The 20,051-nt window shown below is 48.7% G+C and overlaps 2 protein-coding genes across 7 annotated transcripts in view; both read left to right on the top strand.

The window, feature by feature from the left end:
* SSH1 (slingshot protein phosphatase 1) overlaps nucleotides 1-15,000 on the top strand; it is a 28,754-nt gene extending 13,754 nt beyond the window's left edge. For 4 of the 6 annotated variants that reach the window (XM_031592467.2, XM_090121015.1, XM_090121016.1 and 1 more), the window contains 12 exons: nucleotides 563-627; nucleotides 1,229-1,350; nucleotides 3,399-3,467; nucleotides 3,797-3,862; nucleotides 5,130-5,324; nucleotides 5,577-5,670; nucleotides 6,626-6,754; nucleotides 7,615-7,661; nucleotides 8,556-8,702; nucleotides 9,399-9,599; nucleotides 10,506-11,121; nucleotides 11,527-14,999. In XM_031592467.2, the coding sequence (XP_031448327.2) occupies nucleotides 563-627; nucleotides 1,229-1,350; nucleotides 3,399-3,467; nucleotides 3,797-3,862; nucleotides 5,130-5,324; nucleotides 5,577-5,670; nucleotides 6,626-6,754; nucleotides 7,615-7,661; nucleotides 8,556-8,702; nucleotides 9,399-9,599; nucleotides 10,506-11,121; nucleotides 11,527-12,807 (3,032 nt within the window). In that variant the 3' untranslated portion in view covers nucleotides 12,808-14,999. Of the gene's footprint in view, nucleotides 1-562; nucleotides 628-1,228; nucleotides 1,351-3,398; nucleotides 3,468-3,796; nucleotides 3,863-5,129; nucleotides 5,325-5,576; nucleotides 5,671-6,625; nucleotides 6,755-7,614; nucleotides 7,662-8,555; nucleotides 8,703-9,398; nucleotides 9,600-10,505; nucleotides 11,122-11,526 lie in introns of all 6 variants that reach the window. The other 2 variants (XM_090121019.1, XM_090121014.1) reach the window with 1 other exon arrangement.
* Nucleotides 15,001-16,846: 1,846 nt separating this feature from the next.
* Nucleotides 16,847-20,051, top strand: part of CORO1C (coronin 1C) — a 39,707-nt gene continuing 36,502 nt past the window's right edge. Inside the window, exon 1 of the mRNA XM_031592469.2 lies at nucleotides 16,847-17,951. Within this exon, the coding sequence (XP_031448329.2) occupies nucleotides 16,862-17,951 (1,090 nt within the window). The 5' untranslated portion in view covers nucleotides 16,847-16,861. The remainder of the gene's footprint in view (nucleotides 17,952-20,051) is intronic.

Consider the following 20,051-nt stretch of genomic DNA (forward strand, 5'->3'; position numbering starts at 1 on the left):
TGTCTGTAAGGACTGATAAGCTGACAGGGTTTAAGGAAGTTGGATCCCACTCATCCTGTATTTTTATGCCTTCTGTCATTGATGGTTTTGTAATAAGTGGTTAAGGGGCAAGAAGAAATAAGCTCATCAGGGCATTTTGAGTGCAGAAGCATGTGGGAAAGGCACAGTGTGGTACTGTGTGCCTGCTGCTTAGTAAACACTCCAAGCACAAAGAGGCTGTTTGAATGCCAAGCGTGGCTTTGGGTTTCTTCAATTGTCAGCAATTTCATATACCCAGCAAACATCCTACGGAAGGAATTTTATCTTTTATGGAAAGTTATGTGTGTTATACAAAGTTATTAGATGTGAACTTGGTTTGTTTTCTTGTAGATTCTTTGTTCCTTTTGTTTGCTTTCACTGAGCAGAAATATACCCACCACTTTGGAGTAGTTGCGTGAGCAGACCTTTATTTGCTGCAGAAGGGGTGCATCACCTGAATAGAGCCATTCCTGCAGCCCTTCCTCTTCAGAAGCTGCTTATGGTCAGATGACCTGTTCTGATGATTTCTCTGCTCTCACTGCAGGTGATTTGCCTCAGCACCTCCAGGTGATGATCAACCTCCTTCGCTGTGAGGATAGAATCAAACTGGTAAGAACAGGTGCATTTTCCTGCCCTTCTTTCTGTTGAGAGTAGTTTGAACCAGATCTTTACAGGGTCACAGAAAGCGTTGGCAAATTCATGGTTAGCTCCAGACTGCTGCGTTTGGTTGCCAGCCCCACCATGCTTCCCTGTATGCAACTTTGGGGCTGATCCTTACATCCAAGTTATGAGTTGGGTCTGTGTTAATTACTCCCTCTAGAAAGGCTAGATTTAATACTTCAGTGAAGGCTTGTCAGTGTGGAAGAACCCTCTGAGCTTCTCCAGCTTAGTGCACAATGGATACTTCTACTTGCTTTCAAGTTGAACATCTTTAGAGGAAACCTTCAGATTGTATTTGTTAATGCTTCTGCAGTGTGGGACGGGTCATCTGGACTGCTCTTATTTCTAATCCTCTCCTGATTCCAAGTCAAACTGGCAACTGGCCTTGCTTGCAAGAGGGACTACCTCTCCCAGTGTCTTTCATCCTGCAGCTAAATAAAGCTTTGAGGCACAATTACACCTCTAAAATATTAGTCAGCAATGGAAGTACAGATTATCCAAAAGCTGTTTTGCAGAGCTTGATGTCTTTTTTTGTTGTTGTTGTTCCTAGGCTGTCCGTTTGGAAAGCGTATGGACAGACAGAGTCCGGTACATGGTGGTTGTGTACAGCAACGGGAGGCAGGACACGGAAGAGAATATTTTGCTGGGTGTGGATTTTTCCAGCAAGGAGAGGTATGTCTAGGGCAAAGCTAGGCTTGGAGATCAGGCAGGCTGGGTTCTCTGGAAAGCTTGTCAACAACTGTCCCCAAGCAGTTAATTTTCATGTACTCTAGCAAAAGAAGAGACATAGTTGTTAATTCTTCTGACCGTTGTGAGAGCGCTTTTTGTTCCAGAGAACTTTCAGTCTCCCTAGAATCTCTAGGCACTCTATGCAGCTGTGGGCAAAGCATTCACTTGTAATCCATTTGGAGGGCTGTGGTATCTACCTCATTTGTGGTAGCTTGCTGTCTCCTCACAACAAAATGCTTCTGTGGAAATGTTTCCTAAACTGGAACTTATTTGCTCCATCAGACTTCAAGTCTGTTCGTGGTGTGATGCAATGGAGCTGTTTCAGGTAGGTTAGTTGCCAAATAGCATCAACAACAATAGTGCAAAAGTACCTCCAAAACCAACAAACAAATGTGTTAGTAATGAGCTGTTCCTTTTGTCTAACTGATAAGAGCGCAGAATGTTTTGAAATGAAAATAAAACATTGCTGTAGACCTTCTCACATAATTCCAGTTATAGGTGAGGAAACTAAGAACAGCTCTTGGCTGGCAGAGGTGAGGCTGCTTTGGCAGAGTTAGACTTAGAAGGCAGACTTCCAGACTTGTTTCTGTTCCCTGGTAGATTGAGCATGCTGCCATGCTGAGCTGATACGGCTGATGGGGCTTTATGTTTTTGTCTGGTTAAACCTCTGTGGATTGAAGTGGGAAGGGAGAGCTTTTGCACTGCTCTGAGTCCTGTTGGTGAACTCCTACAGTGCCTTCCTAAGGAGATTATTGACTTTGGTGCTGCTTTTGTGTCTGCTCTTAATTACCACTGTTAGAGTTAGGGAAGAAATTTGAGTGTTACATTCCCTCCTGGTACATTTGCAACAGCAGGGAGCATTGGTCTTGTCCTCTCCAAATCTAATGTGACCATCCAATGACTTCCTCCTGGAGGTGATTGGTGTGAAACAAGAGGAGAGATGGAAAATCCATCCTAACTGCAAGGTTCTGCTGGTTCATTCAGTTGCCTCTGAAAACTGAGGGATTTATTAATTAAGGAAAAGTGTCATGCATAAAGAAGTCTGTTGGCTGTTAATGACTCATTGAGGGACTCCAAGGCTCCATGTTGGGGCTGAAATGGCACTTCTCAGCTGTGAGTGTGCTGGCTGCTGAGAGTTGGGCTTCTGTGGGCTTTATTCCTTGTATGTGTGTTTAATAAGAAACTTTTTTTTTTTCTCACAGAGCTCTAGAGTGTACATTGTCTGTCTATGTGTGAGTTCAAACTGGCCTTTGTAAGAGTCTTTGATTCACTGTAGACAGTGGCTGAAGGCTTTAAAAATAATAGAATAAAAAAAAATCCTGAATTCTTTGCTACTGGTTGTTGCATGCATCCTGATTTCCTTTAAAACTTTAATATCTCAGCAATTGAATTATTTAGTGGTTGAAAGTTGCTGGCCCTCCATTATAGTACAGTTTTCTTGCCAAATTGCATCTTTGAAATGGAAGTGTTCTTCTGGGTTAGGTACACCCATAAAATGCTTTTTTTCTTTTCTATCAGCCAAAGTGATGAAGTGAGAACCAAGCACACAAACTTTTGAAAGGCTCCCTGGATCCTCTCTGCAAAGGGCAGAAAGGAAAGCACCTTCCAGCACTTGCTGAAAGCTGAATCTGAATCTCTGCTTTCAGAGATTATATCCTGCTCTTCTGTCCTGTTAGGGTTCTTCCTTGCACTGAGCTTATGAGGATGAGAGGAGGAGAGGTGGTGAGACAAATACTACAGTGCATTCTGGCAGCTGTGGTGGTTCTGACTCTTGATTCTGTGCTGTTGGTTCTCCAGTTGGTATCAGAGAAGACCTTTCCACTTCAGTTGTCCATCTCCTTATGTGCTGCACATTAAATAGCTGAAGATGATCTGAGGAATTACTAAAGCAAGGCTAGAGAATTTTAAAAATCAAAGACTATTAATAATTGAGGATATTGGTATGACTGCATTGTGGCCTATATTTAATATCCAGAACGTTTCTCTTCCAGTAAAAGCTGCACCATAGGAATGGTTCTTCGTCTGTGGAGTGATACTAAGATCCATCTTGATGGCGATGGGTAAGAAACCCCATTGAAAGGATAGATGAATGGCCTTCCCTTCTGGGGCTGTTGTGGAAGAGATGCTGTCACCATACAAATTAAGTCCCAATTTCAGATTCATGGCTGCAGTCCTTTAATTCAGGGAGCTCCAGGGGTGGAACTCCCATTCCTGGTGCTGTATGGCAGGTGTCCACTTGTTGCTTTTTTTTGGGAGGATAATGGAAAATTGGTGATGGAAAATCTCATCCCTTATTCCTTTTGATTGTGGGTGCTCCTAGAGCTACTTTGCAGCAGCCTGAGGTGCAGAGAAGAGCAGTTTGTGACTGTTTTTTTCCCCTCTCTCTTAGTGGCTTCAGTGTGAGCACTGCTGGGAGAATGCACATCTTCAAGCCAGTGTCAGTGCAAGCCATGTGGTATGTGTACCAATTAGCTTTATTGAGAAAGAGGCTGTAATTTCTGTGAATAAATTAACAACAAACAAACTGCATTTTAGCATTTTCCATAACTGATATTTAGCGAGCTGCAGCAGAGATGTCGCTTCCCTGTGTCAGCTGATAGCAGTGCTATAAAGGGGCTCTGGGAGCACTGATCCAAAACCAGCATCTTCTGCTGCAGCTGTGTGCTCTGGGACATGAGGGCAATGGGAAATTGCACTGATGAGATGTATAGACATGAAAGCCCAGTGTGAATTCATCAGGGTGCAAACCCGGTCTTTCCTCTCCATGCATAACCTCCCTAGTACGAGGGAGTCTTATGACCCGTTGCCAAACTGATGGCATTTCCAACTCTGCCCCATTCCTGGGGCCAGGCTGGGGCTCCTCCTGCATGGAAACTTTCTGCGCCACTCTGCAATCATGCTCACCTTTCAGCTCCTGTCACCCCTCCCATGTGCAGGGATTCCAAAATGCTGAAGCAGAGATGATTGAATCAGCAGCAGCTGTGCCAGCAAATGCCTTCTTGAAGAGGCTTTATCCTGCCCCAAACAGAGCAAATGCTTCTCACTGAGTTTTTTGTGGAGCTTCAGGAAACTCCTGTGCTTGTGATAGTTGGTAGAGACAAGATAAAGGTGTCGAGAATGGTAATGTGTTAGGGATGGTTTGGTACAGAAACAAACAAAATTTGGTCCTGTCATTTTTTTGAATTCAGCCCCTCCTGTTGGCAGCCTTAGATGTGGTTAATATGTTCACTACAATGACATCTTCAGAGCAGAGTAGGGCCTTAAAAAAATAAAAAGAAAAAAAAAGAAAAAATGGAGGAGGGAAGGGAGGAAAGAAAAAGTAATGCTAAGATTTACAAAAACAAATGACCCAATCTGGGTCCTGTCCCTGGAGCATGTTGGGGCCAAGAATGCTGTAAATATGTATTTGACTCCTTGCTGAAGGTGGTTTGAAAATTGTCCATGTTCTTTGTTTTTCTTTGGTCTGGCTTTACAAGTTAGCTAATGATTAGGTCCTGGAGTGGCTGTGCCTCGTGCTTGCCAGTTGATGAGGAGAAGATCTGAGCTTCCATCTCTGATGGGCTCTTGAGAAAGCTTCCAAGATGCTCCTCTGAACTCTGATACGATAAAGCTGCAGCTCTCAAAAAGTGACTGTAACACAGTGCCAAAAGTCTTCTATGAAAATCTCTTAATCCCGATTTACGTGTACTTATGCCTGCACAATTTTGATCCCAATCCTGCAGGTCTGCTCTACAAATCCTCCATAAAGCCTGTGAGGTTGCAAGAAGGTACAACTACTTCCCAGGTGGGATGGCCTTGGTCTGGGCCACGTACTATGAAAGCTGCATCAGCTCTGACCAGAGCTGCATCAATGAGTGGAATGCCATGCAGGACCTGGAGTCCACCCGCCCCGACTCTCCAGCTCTGTTTGTTGACAAGTCAGTTCTCAGTTTTATTATGAAAAGTTGACTTGGTTCACAAGAGAAATCCCCTTTTTTGTTTCTTTTGTTCCTCTGGCAGTTAATTTCCTTTCTCTACTTAAAATGCCTTCAAATGTTTTTCTTCTGTTTTCCTGGTCAAGATGCTTTCAATGCAAGTCCTTCCCACCAGCGCTCTGTGCTGTCCAATTTGCGTTGTCTCAGGAGTGTTTACTGCTGGTTTGGAGACATCCTCTCCCTTTTCCTTTTCAGGCCAACTGAAAGGGAACGGACAGAACGCCTGATTAAAGCCAAGCTCCGGAGCATCATGATGAGCAAAGACCTGGAAAATGTGACTTCAAAGGAGGTAAATAGAAAAACTTCTGTTCCTTTATTCTTCCTGCTGAACTCCTTTTCCAGACAATGTTATACTGACAAAGAGACATTGTATGATGAGGTGCCGCTGACTTTTGAGTGTACTGCTAACTGATCCTCAAAGGTTCTCCTCTTTGGCTTTGCTGCAGGTCTGTTTCTCTAGTTATAAAACAAAGTAATACCAATATTAGAGCGCATTTTTCAAGACCTTAGTAACAAGCAAGAGTGGCATCAGAGGTGATACTTCATTACAACTTGCAGCACTTGTGGGCATGTCCAAGCAGTGAATTTGGAGCCACTTATTCCTCACAGTTGTATAAGCAAAGATAGCTCTCTCAAAAGATGCAGTTAGTATACTCCCAGCTGTGAGTATACACGGCTGTTTTAGAGGACCATGCTGATCTTCACTTGTTCTTGGACACAGAGTGTGCTAAGAAGCAGTGTTTTCCTTTCTCCTTGTTGGCTTCACTTTAAGATTTTGTTTTCTTTGTTCCTGAACAATGTCAGAGAGGCTTACTGGCGAGACCTTGCTGGTGTGTCTATGGATGAAGAGTCACAAGTCAAGGCTAAAACTAGTTTGGATCTGTCCCACAGGGACACTGTGCAGATGTACTCAGAGCAAATGATAATAGTTCTGTGTAGGTTTGGGTTTTGAGTTTCATGTTTGTTAGTTGCTCTCCCGGGTCTTGTTCATCTCAAGTTATTTTTTGGAAGGATGTGCATGATATATGTGTGTTTTACTTGGATGTTATCTGAAGTCTTCTTCACAGATCTCAAATATGGGGGCCTAAGATGCCACGTAGTGAGATTCTTTGTCTCCAAAAGGCTGAATCCCTCCTGCTGTCTTTAATGAAGTACATAAAAAGTGTTTTGTGAAAGAGTGCCAGTAAATGTTTCTATTGAACAGAGATGATTCTAGGTGGCATCCTTTGTTTTCTGCTCTGCAGATCCGGAATGAGCTGGAAAAACACATGAATTGCAACTTGAAAGAATTCAAGGAATTCATAGACAATGAAATGCTGCTTATCCTGGGTCAGATGGACAAACCCTCTCTGATTTTTGATCACTTGTATCTGGTGAGTTGCCCTGTTAGGAGCTCTAGCAGAGCTGACGGCTCAGTGGGAGCAACCTGATGGGTCACTGGGCTGTGGGGGATCTGTATTTGGTATCAAGTTTTGTGAGCGTGGCCAAAGCTGTATGAAGAAGAAGGCTGAAGGTGCTGTGCCCTTCAACTTTAAGCAGAAGCAAAGAAGGATGTGTGTTCTATGTAATATTTTGCCACTAGATGGAACTCCAGGCAAAACCAGACGCTGCCATCTGGAACAAAGACTTGCTTGAGATGAGCACATTTGTGCCTGTTATGCTGGGGTCACTTTTAGTTTTTTTTTCCTGGAGAGAGTCAGAGGAAGTGTTGATGTCTGAGGGCAAATCCTGCTTTTTAAACCCTATTTAGCTTTCTGTTATGTGGATACAGTGAGATCCAGTGTAGCCACCTCTAGAACTTGCAGGATTTGCCTCGCACTTCCCATGTATACATATACTGCTAATCACAGTGGTTAAAAATCCAGAATGGCCAGAGCACAGTGATTTGGGATTGAACTTACCCCTGACTCTTGCATCCTACAGGATTTCTTCCTGTACAGCCCTCATGTCTTTTTTGTCCATGCTTCCTCTGATTTCAGAGAGACTATGAACTTCCTTATTCCTGAATCTGAGGCTGTTAGGATGAGCCTGGTCTGGCTGCTAGAATGATTCAGGCAGCATCTTGTAGTTCTTCGTAACACTCTGAAGCTAGTGGTACTAATTGTGCCCTTTAGAAACCATTAGCAACGTTTCAGTTGGCAGCTGAGGAGTAGTGCTGAGACTGGGGCAGTTCAGAATCTTAGAAATGGGGAAGCTCCTTTGAAAGATGTTTTTATCTATGTGACTGTTGCAGGGGTCAGAGTGGAACGCTTCTAACCTGGAGGAGCTGCAGGGCTCGGGGTGAGTACTGTACCTTCCAGGCTCTGAGTCATTTGACTTTTACACTGAGGTCTCTTGAGATGCCATGTGGCATTTGTAGATGGTAGGGAAGAGTTCCCAGCAATGTGGGTAACTGATCATGAAGGCTTTGGTCAGGAAAGCTTTCCTATCTTGTTTCCATCACATATTCACATACAAAGTGGAAATAACAAAACTTCAAGACCTCTTAACCACCCTCCTGGTGTGTAACAGCCAAGCATGAAGCAGACATATATGCTGTTGTGTCAGGTGTAAATTCCTGCAGTCTGCAGAAGAGCAAATATTACAGTGCAGTGTTCAGGAAAAACTCCATCTAAATGGAGCAGAATTTCCTGTGGATGAGCAATCCCCACCTCACCTGCCCAGACAGGCAGCTGCAGGGCTGTCTTTCACCACACTGTCATCACCACACCACTTCTTGGCTTGATTTATTTTCAGGCTTTTTAGATGAGTGGGAATTTTACATATAACATTTGCTGTTTTCCCAAGGCATGAACCTCCTCTGATGTGAGAAACTGAAAATTATTGCTCAACAGCATGACTAAAAATGTTTAATTTGGAGTCCTTGGGAACAGATATCTGAACATCTTTGAGCAAGTGGATCAACCAGCATGTCAATGCTTCTGATCTATGATGAAGGCATCTTGACATGCAGTGCATAGAAGTCAAAGTTGGGCGAACTGAAACAAATATCCTGCAGCCTTGATTTATCTGAATGATATGAAGTAGTAAATCGATATGGGCCTTCATTCTCCCTAGGTACACTGTAAACCCTGCTGTAATGTTTGGCAGGAATCAGGAGATTCACAATGTGCATCAGTTTCCTTTTCATGACCATGGCATTTCAACTCTTATTTTTCTTTTCATTCTCCACAGCATTGACTACATTTTGAACGTGACCAGGGAAATAGATAACTTTTTTCCTGGCTTGTTTGCTTATCACAACATCCGGGTGTATGACGAGGAGACGACTGACCTCCTGGCTCACTGGAATGAGGCATATCATTTCATAAACAAGGCCAAGTAAGTGGGCTGGGGGACGTGGCTTGACGTGAGAGTGCATCTAAGCAGAGTGCATCCAATCCAAGCCACAGCAGAATCTGCCTGATGTCTGGAGGAGGTGACACTGCCCCACGTGCTCCAGCCAGCTCTGCGGCTGGAGGTGGCAGCTGGGCTTTGCTTTACATCTTCTGCCAGGAGTTCTGTGTCCCTGGAGCTTCCGTGTACTTTGTGTCTTCCTGTGCTGGTTTTAACCCATTTCTAACCCATGGGTTTTTTAAAATAATAGTAATTATTTTGTTTTGCTTCTAAAAGGAAACGAGAACATTTCCTCTACTTGAGATGTTCTGGAAATATTCCAATGTGTGTCCTTGTTGGATGAACCCAAGAGATGGTCACGGAGCCCATCACACCCTGCTGCTGTCACACGCAGGTTGCTCCTGCTTATCCCTGTGCCCAAAGCATTGGGCAAGTGGGTGGGAGGCTTCATGGCCTCTGATGTGACAGCATGGCTGAGGCTGGCCTTCCCACCTCCTGCCTTTTCTGGAGAAGAATTCTTCTCGTGGGCACCTTAGTCAACATTAACTAAACATTAATGACCTACGCTGTGGTGTTAGAGTGGTTAGCAGGACAAAATACTGCCCTTCCACCATTTATAATGTTAACAACATATATGATAAGCAGAAAGATTAGAGAGCTGTTTTCTTGATCTTTCTGCAGGAAGAATCACTCCAAGTGCCTGGTGCACTGCAAGATGGGCGTGAGCCGGTCTGCGTCCACTGTGATAGCTTATGCAATGAAGGAGTTTGGCTGGTCACTGGAAAAGGCCTATAATTACGTGAAGCAGAAACGCAGCATTGCAAGGCCAAATGCAGGCTTCATGAGACAGCTTCTGGAGTATGAAGGCATTTTAGATGCAAGGTAAGGTGACAGAATGAATGGAAAGGTGATGTGCGGGAAATCAAAGGACCTCATTGTAGGCAACGCGTTTAGAATTTCAGTTTATCACAAAATACTGAGTTTCAAGGATTTCTGTTCAGGCAATCAACCCTTCTGCCAATGAACAAGGCAAAGACAGTGACAGCATGTGTGGTGCTGCAGTCTGAAGGCCGCACCGCCATGCAAAGGGGCTCTTTGGAAAGGCAGAAGCAGGAGCCTGGGCTAACTGCACTTTTCTAAACTTTTTCTCTGCCAGCCCACCCCAGATGGAAATTAGCTGTCTTCAGTTCTGGAGTAATTCATTGAGGGTTTCACTGTGCTTGTGTTGGTGTTTCTCAGCAGCCAAACTGTTCAGCAAAACATTGTTCTTGTTTTATGAGGCAGAACTGAGGTTGGGCAGTGTTGGAGGCGTTCTGGGTGACCATGCCAATCATGAGGCTTTGTCGTTGCAAAGGCTGTAGTGTCTAATAAGGGTTTCTGCATGCTTCACACTCCACTTGGCCTCTGCTGTAGCTGAGGTAGAGAGGGAAAATTTTCCACTCTGTTTCAGAAGAAGCTGTGCCATGAAACGTGCAGAGATGTTGGTTCAGAGCGTTTTATGCTGGCAGAAATCTCTGTTCTCATCACGTTTGCAGTGCAGGGCCCTGCTATGAGTCTGCTGGGCCAAAGAGATGCTGGTGGAAGTGCGGTGGGCAAACTCTTCTGCTCAGGATGGCTTTGCTTAGGTGGAGCATGGGGCTGGACCTGCCAATCAGTCTGTTCTGAGTTGTGAATCTGCTACGTGCATAGAGAGGGAGGGATGCTCCTGGAGCTGAGCACTTTCAGCTTGTGCTGCAGCCATCATCAGCTGCTCCACTCTGCTCACTTGTATCTCTGTCCTTCCTCCAGCAAGCAACGTCACAACAAGCTGTGGAAGCAGCAGGCAGAGAGCAACCTCCCCCAGAGCACAGATGGTACTGCAGGGTCAGGTGACTTCTTACTTGAGAGCTTGGACATCGACCTTGAAAATCGGCTGGCTGACCTGGACACGCCATCACAGTCAGCATACCTGGACAACCGAGCTGGCACAGAGCTGCCCATTGGCTTCAATTACTGCTTCCGCCGCCTCTCGGACACACTGCTGGAGAACAAGGTGCCTGGGGACAGGGGGAGCTTTTGCCACGTGGAGCAGCTGGAACGGGATGCACTCACAGAGCGTGCGGCCTCGCTGGCGAGGCAGCCTCCAACTGTGCCTCTGGAGATGGCCAAAGGCCTGGAGCCAGCAGAGCCACTGGCAGAGCTGAGCAGCTTCTGTGAGAAGGAGGTGAAGAAGAAACGAGACTTCAGCCCTCGGAAGGCGAGGATGGTGCTGGGTGCCGTGGATCCAGGGGAGGATGGTATCAGGGAGGAAAACCCAGTGGAGAAGTGGAAGCGGCGGTTGTCTATGCACAAGGAGGAGAGCAGGCTTAATAGGGAGAACTTGAATAACAACAACAGCAAAAGGAGTTGCCCAGAGGATTTTGAGGTGCGTATGGATCTGATGTGTAGGTGATTAGCATGGCTGACTACTGCAAGCGGACTACTCATCTTCATAGCACAGTTTCATTTGACTTGGATAAAGCCTTCCATTCCATGATGAGCTTCTTCCTTTTCAAAGTGCTTCTGAACATGGCTTTGCTTGCCTAAGCTATGGATATAGATGCCAGACAGAGAGAGCACACACATGAGTGCACTATAAACTGCTCTGGGCAGCTTGCTTGCATGACCATCACTTGAGACGGTAGGTGTCCTTCCACTGGGAGTTATTGTTCCTGCTGCAGGGCATGAAGAGACAGGGCAGTGGGCTGCCTTCCAAAGCTGCATAGATCTCATGACCTTTGCCTCTCACTGTTCTGTGCCCATTGATTTGTCCTTGTTTTCTTTCTTGCAGCATGACGCTGTGTTTGGGATCCTCAGTAAAGTCAAGCCTTCCTACCAGTCCTGTGCTGACTGCATGTACTCCTCGGGCAGCCTGGCTCCGGACTCCTTTGGGGAACAGTGTGAAAAGCTGAACTCCAGCTCTGCACACCGCAGCTCCACTATCTGTACGCAGCCAGCCCTCCTCTCCCACCTCCCCCCGTTGGGGGAGCACCTGCCCAGCAGGACACGCATGGAGGAGGGAATTGGGACTAGAAATAGTGAGGCACTGCTTCCTCTGTCACCTGGAGGTGGTGTTTTGGAAGCTGGTGCTTGTAAATCAATGGTTGCTCATCAGTGTGGCTTTTCAGAGAAAGGAAAAGATGCACCAGAAATTCCTGTCAGAACACTGCAGCCTAGGAGAAACTCACACTGTGACAAGAGCCTGCTTAGCACGGAAGTGGTGAAAGAAGAGTCTCTGATCAGAAAAGATAGCAAACCTACCAAGGACCTGAAGTACTTGTTGTTCAGTAAAGACTTAGAAAAGCCAAGTGCTAACAGTTACTTGATGCAGCATCAGGAGTCCCTTATTCAGTTGCAGAAGGCGGGCTTGGTCAGGAAGCACACCAAAGAACTGGAGCGGCTGAGGAGCCTGCCCTCAGACACCTCAGTGCTGCTCCGAGAGAGCGCCCTGGGCAGGGCAGAGCCCAGCATTGCAGAGGAAGGTGAGGAGCTGGTTCCACATCCTGGCCTCGTGCCCCTCCTGAGGCCTTCACCACCCGTACCTGGAGATGCTGAAAGCGACCTGGAGAAGCTGGAGGTCAAACGCGTGCTGGAGGGAGGGACCTCTCAGAAAACCTCCACCCCCATGGTGTGCAGGCTGGAACACACCAGCAGCTTCACCAAGGACTTCCTGAAGACCATCTGTTACACCCCCTCATCCTCCCGTAGCTCCAATCTGACGCGCAGCTCCAGCAGTGACAGCATCCACAGTGTGCGTGGCAAACCTGGCCTGGTGAAGCAGCGGACTCAGGAGATCGAGACCCGGCTGCGGCTGGCCGGCTTGACTGTCTCTTCCCCTTTGAAGAGGTCCAATTCTCTTGCCAAGCTGGGGTGTCTTAACCTGTCTTCCGAGGACCTGTCCAGTGACATGGATGTGTCGACCATCACGGGCTCCAAGGAGGCCGTTTCCAGCGAGTCTTCCGGGCTCTGTGAGCCACCCTCTGCCCCAAGGGGTGCAGATGTTGGCTCCAAGATGTCAGCCAAGCCGGCACTTGGGAACATGAAGACTCCACTTTGGCTTGGCAAAAGTTGATGCCTTCTGTTAGGGGTATAGGGGGCTGGATATTTGTTTTGGGTTTTTTTTCTTTGTTATTTTTCTAAGGCATTTATTCATTGCACCAATCATCTGACTTGCACCATCATCTGATGCCACCTCTTCTTCCCCTCCTTGTACTCTTAAGTGGGGAGAAAAAAGAAAAGTAATGGGTCATGGATGGCACAAGGGAAAATAAAATGTTTTGCATGGCTTAGAAGAGGACCGTGTGTGTGAATCGCCTGTTGTCCTGCAGGATGCTGTCTCTCATACTGTTTGCCAAGTATAATGTTTGTATATGGATAGATGCTTCCATCTATTTGTCTATCTATATATATAAAATGCTGAATTGAGAGTCTCAGCAAAACAATTAGTCATGACTTTTTTTTACTGAAATGTCTCCTGCTAAAACAAGCAATTGTGGGAAAACCTTTAAAGCGGTGACACGAACACTACCTCTGTTCCTGCCGACTTTTAATTGTGGTTTGTTTGGGTTTTTGAAGGCTTTTCCCACCATATTGACTGTTATCTGAAGGTGTTCCCTTACTGTTAGCTGTGATCTCCTGGAGGAGCAGTGCTGGGCTGTCCTGCACTGTGTGCTCTTGCTGTAACGTCAAGTGAAGGAGTGTGAAGCTGTGTTCGTACCGACTGTGATCCATTGGCGTTGACCTTTGCTGCATGACCACGTGAATCGTCGTTGTCTCCTGTTGGTGATGGAGTGCATCCAGGTTGTGTTGCTGTGGAAGGTTCATCGTGCTCAGGTGGAGAGGTGCTGTGCCCTTTGGGTGTTTTTTGCTGTTGTCTTGGTTTGTGATGTCCCAGTGATGATGACCAACCAGTGAGTGGCCGTGCACCGTAGTGAGTCTCAATGTGTGATGCTGTGTTGGTGTTGTGGGGACCCTTTTTGGGCTGCTGGTGGCACACAGGACAATGAAGTTATTCCCTACCTGGCGGGGAAGGGCAGCTCCTGCCAGCCTGGCTGCCTGCATTCCCTTCACAGTGTGGAGCAGGCTGGGGTCAGACCAGAGCTCACAGGGCAGAGATGGCAAACAGATGCTCTTGGAACTCCCATGTTGAGAGTGAGCCCCAAGCCTCTAAAATCCCTATAGAGCCCTATCAAAGCCATTCTTAACGATCCTCTCCTTGAGGTGAGGGAAAAGCAGGACTGTGAACTGTCATTCTCAGCCCACGTTCATCAAAACCTCAATGGCTTGAGAAAGGAAGCTGTGTGCTTTGCTTTCCTACATGCCCAGAATTACCTTTTTTCAAAACTGTACTTATTTATACCAGCAGTGTGAGTTGTAGGGACTGGGAATCAGTAAATAAATATCCCTTTTTAAAGGGTCTTAAATTCCCTATGCATTTTAAGGGCATTTTTTCTATTTCTCCCACAAACCATCATTTGAAGCAGAGCTCCTACACGTGGGGCCCTGGAGGGAGACGCATGAGGCTCTGCCTCCTTTGGGGCTTGGGAGAACACGGGGCTCATACAGATGCTGATGCCCACTGCCATCACCAAGAGCTTGGTGGTGCCACCAATGGCACTGCCATCAGAACAGGTGCGGTGTGCCATCCTGGGGGGGGGTTTGTAGCCAAATCCGTGATGCTCACAGGCTTGGATGTATTTGCATGAGAAGATAGATGGTTTGCTTTTGTTTTCCACGTATCGTAATCGTTCTTTTACAATGGAGTGCCTTAAGACTAGTTTACAAATACTGTGTATTTACGCTGAGCTGTTCAACTCTGCTGTTTGCTGTTCATTTCTTGGTGCTTTTGGTGTATCTGGTGGCAGAGGAGGCTGCCACTTCCTTCCTCCAGCCCCGCTCACCCCTTCCCCATTTCATTGCTGCCCAGGGGGTGCTCAGCCAACTCTTGCAGCAACCCAACCCCATCCCAATGGAAGACCCCAAATGGGGCCCCGTTCTCCCACCTGATCCCCATTGGGTTGGCTCAGCAGCTGTGGGAGGGGTGGGCGCTGTGCTGTGTCCAGTGCATCGCTGTCCTCTCTCATAACAACGTTCTTTTTATTCCATAGTATTTCTGAAGTCTGGTTTTATATTTAAATCAGCCGTATCTTTTGTACTGTGCGTTGACGGTAGGGGATGCATAATGCACTTTTTTTTTTTACTTTTGTTTGTACAAATGTACTGTATATTGTATGTCCTTCTTGTGAGAAAAATAAACTCTTTTTTTTTTTTCCTTTTACAAATAAGCTTTGCGGCGTTTTTGGAGGTGGAGAAAGGATGGGTTGGGCTGTATCCTCACTGTGCTGGGTGCGTTCTCCCTGCCCTGCTGCGAGGGTGCAGTGTTATGAGCACACCTGAGCCGTGGCATGGGCACGACTGTGGGTTTTTAAGGAGAAAAAAGGGATGAAAGGTAGGAATTTCTCTTTTCAGAGCTGCTGGGCCGGGTGCGAGGAGCTGCCCTGAGGTCCCCCCAAGAGGAAAACCTCCACCCCGCTCCACGCCAGCAGTCCTTCCCCAGCACCCACTGCGTTTTTGCCTTTAAAGGCAAACAGAGAGCGGTGCCGCACGCCTGCGAGGAGCCGGGTGCTGTTCTCGCTCTGGGAGCTGCATCAGGAGGAACATGTCAGTGTTTACCTTGGCAGGGAAGCAAAGCACAGGGCTGGAGATGCTCTCTGACTTTGGTGCACTGTGCTGAGTGCCTCAATAAGTCTTTAACCCCCACCAGAAATGGGTGCTTTGGGGAGGTTTTCTGCATCACGTTTGCTGCAGGCTGGAAGTTGCGTGCTGGGTGAGGTGCTGATGTGTGTCACAGAGCTCACTGGGGGGGGGGGGGGGGGGAAGAAAGCCCTGGGCTCGTGGCATCTCCACGGCAGTCCTTTGCACGCACAAAGTTGTGCACTGTGGAGGCACTGGGAGTGGAGGTGAGGTTTGTTCCTCTTCTGATTAAGCGTCACTTTTGGCAGCGCCATGCTCGTGTGGTCAGTGCTGCATCCTGTTGGGATGTTGCTATGGCAAAGCCACATCTGCAGTGACGTGAGGACTCGGCGGTCACGAGGCTGAGACTTCTCAGTGTGTTCTGCCCCAGCGCATCCTTATGTGGGACCTGAGATTTCTAGCCTCTTCCCCTGCCTCTGCAGGAGGAGCTGGGTAGCAGTGCTGTGCCTCCATTGAGCATCTCCCATGGGCTGGAGGTGAGCCTAAAGCTCAGGGAGAGGACTCTTATCTGCAGGAGAGAGAAAATAATGAGTTTGGTTTTGACATGGTGGGGGGAAACATGCTCTGCCATATCCCTGTGAAGGGTTGTAAGGAGTGGGAGCGCAGCACCGGCTCAATGCCCTTTGGGCCAATTTGGGAGTTTTTCTGCATCCCGCGTTGGGATCCCGCCCCAGGGCAGCAGTGCACCATAAAAGGCAAAGCGCTGGGGAAGCGCTGGGATGGAGCCCAGTGCCAGGCACCCGCTCCCCCCGTGGCCGAGCTCCTGGAGCCCGCTTGGCAACGGTGGCCACATCTGAAGGGAAGAACTTTTGAGCTCACAGCACTGTTTAGAGAAGCACCCAGCACATCCGTAGGGATTTTTGCTAAGTTATGCCTTGGAGTCTCCTATAGGAAACTTGTTTCTGAGCGTGGCTGCCGTTAGTGATGCCACAGAAACTCCCTTAGCACTGAGCCGTCCCTGCGTTCACTGCAGCCGGCCCGGCCCTCCTGGGGGCCCTGTGCCAGCACTGCTGCGTCCCAGCAAGCGGCAGGCTGGCGGCAGCTACAGGGTGAGCCCAGCGCTCCTGCTAAAGGGTGACCCTGCCCTGACGTTGGGCCTGACCCTGAATCACTGAGAGCAGAGGGGAGCAAGGAGCTGTGACTGCTGGGGAAAGGAGGAGAGAGCCTGGAGGAGGATGCAAAAGGAGCGCTGCCCATAAAGCACCATGGGGCAGCACGTGGTGCGGTGATGGGCACTGCGCAGGGAGCGACCCCAGGCCCGGCGCTAGGAGCTGTGCCATGCCAGCGGACAGCCACGAGGTTGAGAAGCCCCCCCAACACCAGCACTGAGCAAGGAGAAGGCAGTGAGCCCTGGTGGAAGCGAGGCGCTGAGCATGGCAGCCTCCACCTGGCAGTCCTGTGGATATTTACGGGATGACACAAGCCAGGCACGAGGCACAGACTGCGCCACGTCCCGGGGAGGTTCGGCAGTAGCAAGCCAGGAGTGCAGCCTACAGCCTCTCCAGCAGGGCCTGGGTGCCACGATCCGGGCACGCTGCCCCACCATGAGCTCTGTGGGGATGGAAGGAGAAAGCCCTCCGAAGGTGTATGAGATGCAGGTGGGGCAGCGGTGGGCCGGCAGCGGGCGCACGGTGAGGCCGGTGGTGTACAGGCTGGAGGAGAGCGAGTATCGGCGGCTGCTGAAGGAGGCAGAAGAAGGCCCCGAGGAGGACTGGGAACCTGAGAATGAGGGGCTTGGATCACAGGAGGGCTGCCCAGGGAATGGGGTGACGGCGAGCCCCAGGCTCCATCGGATTGATGTGCTGCGGGGAGCCCCACTGATCCGCTCGTACTCCGAGGGCAGCGTGGAGCTGCGGGTGGCGAGCAAAGCGCCGGGCTGCCCCACGGAGGGTGGCAAACCCCGCGTCCCCGCCAGATCAGACAGCTTTGAGCTGATGGATTACATCCTGCAGAGCAGGCAGGAGGCGGGGGCACCGCTGTCCCACAGCCCCCGAGATGGATTCATGCAGGTGTTGGGCTTTGCACCGTGCCAGAACGGAGAGGATGGGCAGCTCACAAAGAGCCGGGCGACGAGAGATGCTGGGAAGCTTACAAGGCAGAATAGCACCCAGGTGCCAGAGAGCAAGGAATGGCTTGGAGCAGATGTGGATATGGAGATGCTGGAGTCGTACAGCCAGAAAAAGTCACCTCCAGCCCCACCGGCCAGGTCACACAGTAAGGAGAGCCTGGCACTGAGCATGAGCAAGACCGTAGCACTGAGCGAGGCACTGCTGGAGCCCTGCAGCCCTGCGGCCCGCCAGGGGGGGAAGGAGCCAACAGGAGGGGGCCCGAAGGAGCAGGGGAGGAAGAGCGAGGAGGAGGAGGAAGAGGAGGAGGAGAAAGTGCTCAAAGTTGCCGATGCGAAGAAAACCTTTGAGAAGACGAAAGCAGAGGGGAAGGCAGTGGCTAGCAGTGCCCGGAAAGGTGAGGGGGACAATGGGGGGGGCACAAAATGGGAGGAAAGGGGTCAGTGGGATGGGGGCTGCAGGGCAAGGCTCCATCCTGCAGAGCTGTGGTTGTATCAGGGACGGAATTCCGACGGGTGCCAGTGGAACTGCTGTGTGAGATGGGGCTTTGCTATGTCATGGCTCTCCTGGAGCCCTTGGTGCAATTAGTAAATGAGTGCCACGTCTAGTTTAGATGCTTTTCATGAACAGATCTAACATAGGAGCGACTGCATGGTACTTTTTCATGCTTTCACCTGTCCTTCTTTGCCTCTCTGCACACTGGGTGATCCGGTATCAGTTTAATTATGGTGTAACTAGCAGGTATTGTTGTCCTTGGGTTCTTCTTTCCTGTGCTGGGACTTGGCTGGGTGATTACAGGAGAAATGACATCAGTTGGAAGCCGTCCACCTGCAAAGCTGTGAATAAGTGAGCTCTGCTGGGATTTTAGCAGTGAAACAGAAACAGGGAGAGGTTAGAAATGAGTGTGCTTGAGGACGTGTCGGACCGTGATGGTGAAGCTGCACCTTCGGTGTATTGAGAGTCTGCAATTGGGGATTTCCTTATAAAGGAAAATAAATGTCAGGGCACAGGAAATCTGTGCTGGTTTGGAACGGAGTAATGCTGTTACTTAAAAACAAGGGGCAGTTATCCCACAGGGCCAGATGCTCTATGAGGGCAATCACACTGAGAGGAGATCCCTCCTGGGGTGGTACAGAACAGGGGGGAGAGTTCTGTTCCTGCAGCCCATTGAGCAAACCTGCTGCTGAGCCCACATCATCCCACGCCTCGCGCTGCGCAAGGACATCTCGCTTCTGTGTACCGCTGTGTGATGCCTTTCTTATACCTCTGATTTTTCCAGCACCTTTGGCCCAACTTGATCCTAGACAGCAGGGAGAGAAACAGAACGAGATGGCAAAAGGCTTCCAAACTGGTTGACTAATGAGGACAAGACTGGGCTGTGGGATGTGTGACACGGAGACCCGCAGCGCCCAGCCCCGCACGCGGCCACGCTCACAGCCCCGCTCACTCCCTGCTGCCTGCCTGATTTTTTTCCTGCTATTCAGAATGATAGGAAGTGTCAGACCTGGGATATCCGCGTTGTAAATAAAATACAGCTTGCTTTTTTCATTATTGCTATTTTTTGTGTGTGTGTGTGTTCTGCTTTCTTGTCTCTCTCCCATAGTCAGTCATCTGGCGTAGCGGAGATAGCAACAAAGAAAAATCCCATCTGTTGCAACTAATTGCTTTGTGGTTATTTGGTGTCCCAACAGTTTGGTTAGGTGTGGGGACCACCAGTCTTTTATTGCAAAAGTAATGAGGAAAAAGGAAAATATATTATGTGATCATAGAATGGTTTGAGTTGGAGAGGACCCCTAAAGCCATTCGGTCCCATTGGCTGCAGTGCATAGGGACACCCACAGCTCCATCAGTGCTCACAGCCCCACGCCCTCACCTTGGGTGTCTGCAGGTCCAGGCCCTTGAAAGATCCCGGATGGAGAAGAAAAATATAGGAGGAAAAAGCCGAGCTTGGATTTAATATAAAGATCAGCTCTGGGTGTAAAGCTGGGCAGCAGGTATTCTGTGCCTTTCCTAGGGAGCTGTTGGAACGGATGGCTGTGACATCTGTATGCTACACATAACATGCATGAGAGTGTGCGTACGTAGTAATAGATGTGCTTTATGAAATGTGTGTTAAATCATTCATAGAGGCAGTATGAATTATGGATAATGCCGTGGCCTAATACTCACATGCAGGGATGGGGCCATGCAGAAGTGGGCAGAGCTGTGTTGAAACTGGGGGGCTCCTCACCCCTACTTTAACTCATGCATTCACCTTTCCTTCTGTCTGCATCACTGATGTGCTCTCACATTTCTCCCTTTCCCAGCTGTTATTCTACAGACCTAACAGGACACACTGTTCATGTAAGCTTTGCTCTGTGATTCCACAGCTCCCCTTTCTGGCCGAGGACTGAATAAAAGGGATTTGCTTGCATGCTCCCGAGGTCTGAAGGCTGAGCTGGGATGGGTGAGCCAGCAGCAGCCTTAGAACCACTATGCCCTGCTTTGGGTGGACATT

The sequence above is a fragment of the Phasianus colchicus genome, chromosome 18 (assembly GCF_987193195.1).
Source record: "Phasianus colchicus chromosome 18, bPhaCol1.hap1.1, whole genome shotgun sequence".
NCBI classification, from domain to species: domain Eukaryota; kingdom Metazoa; phylum Chordata; class Aves; order Galliformes; family Phasianidae; genus Phasianus; species Phasianus colchicus.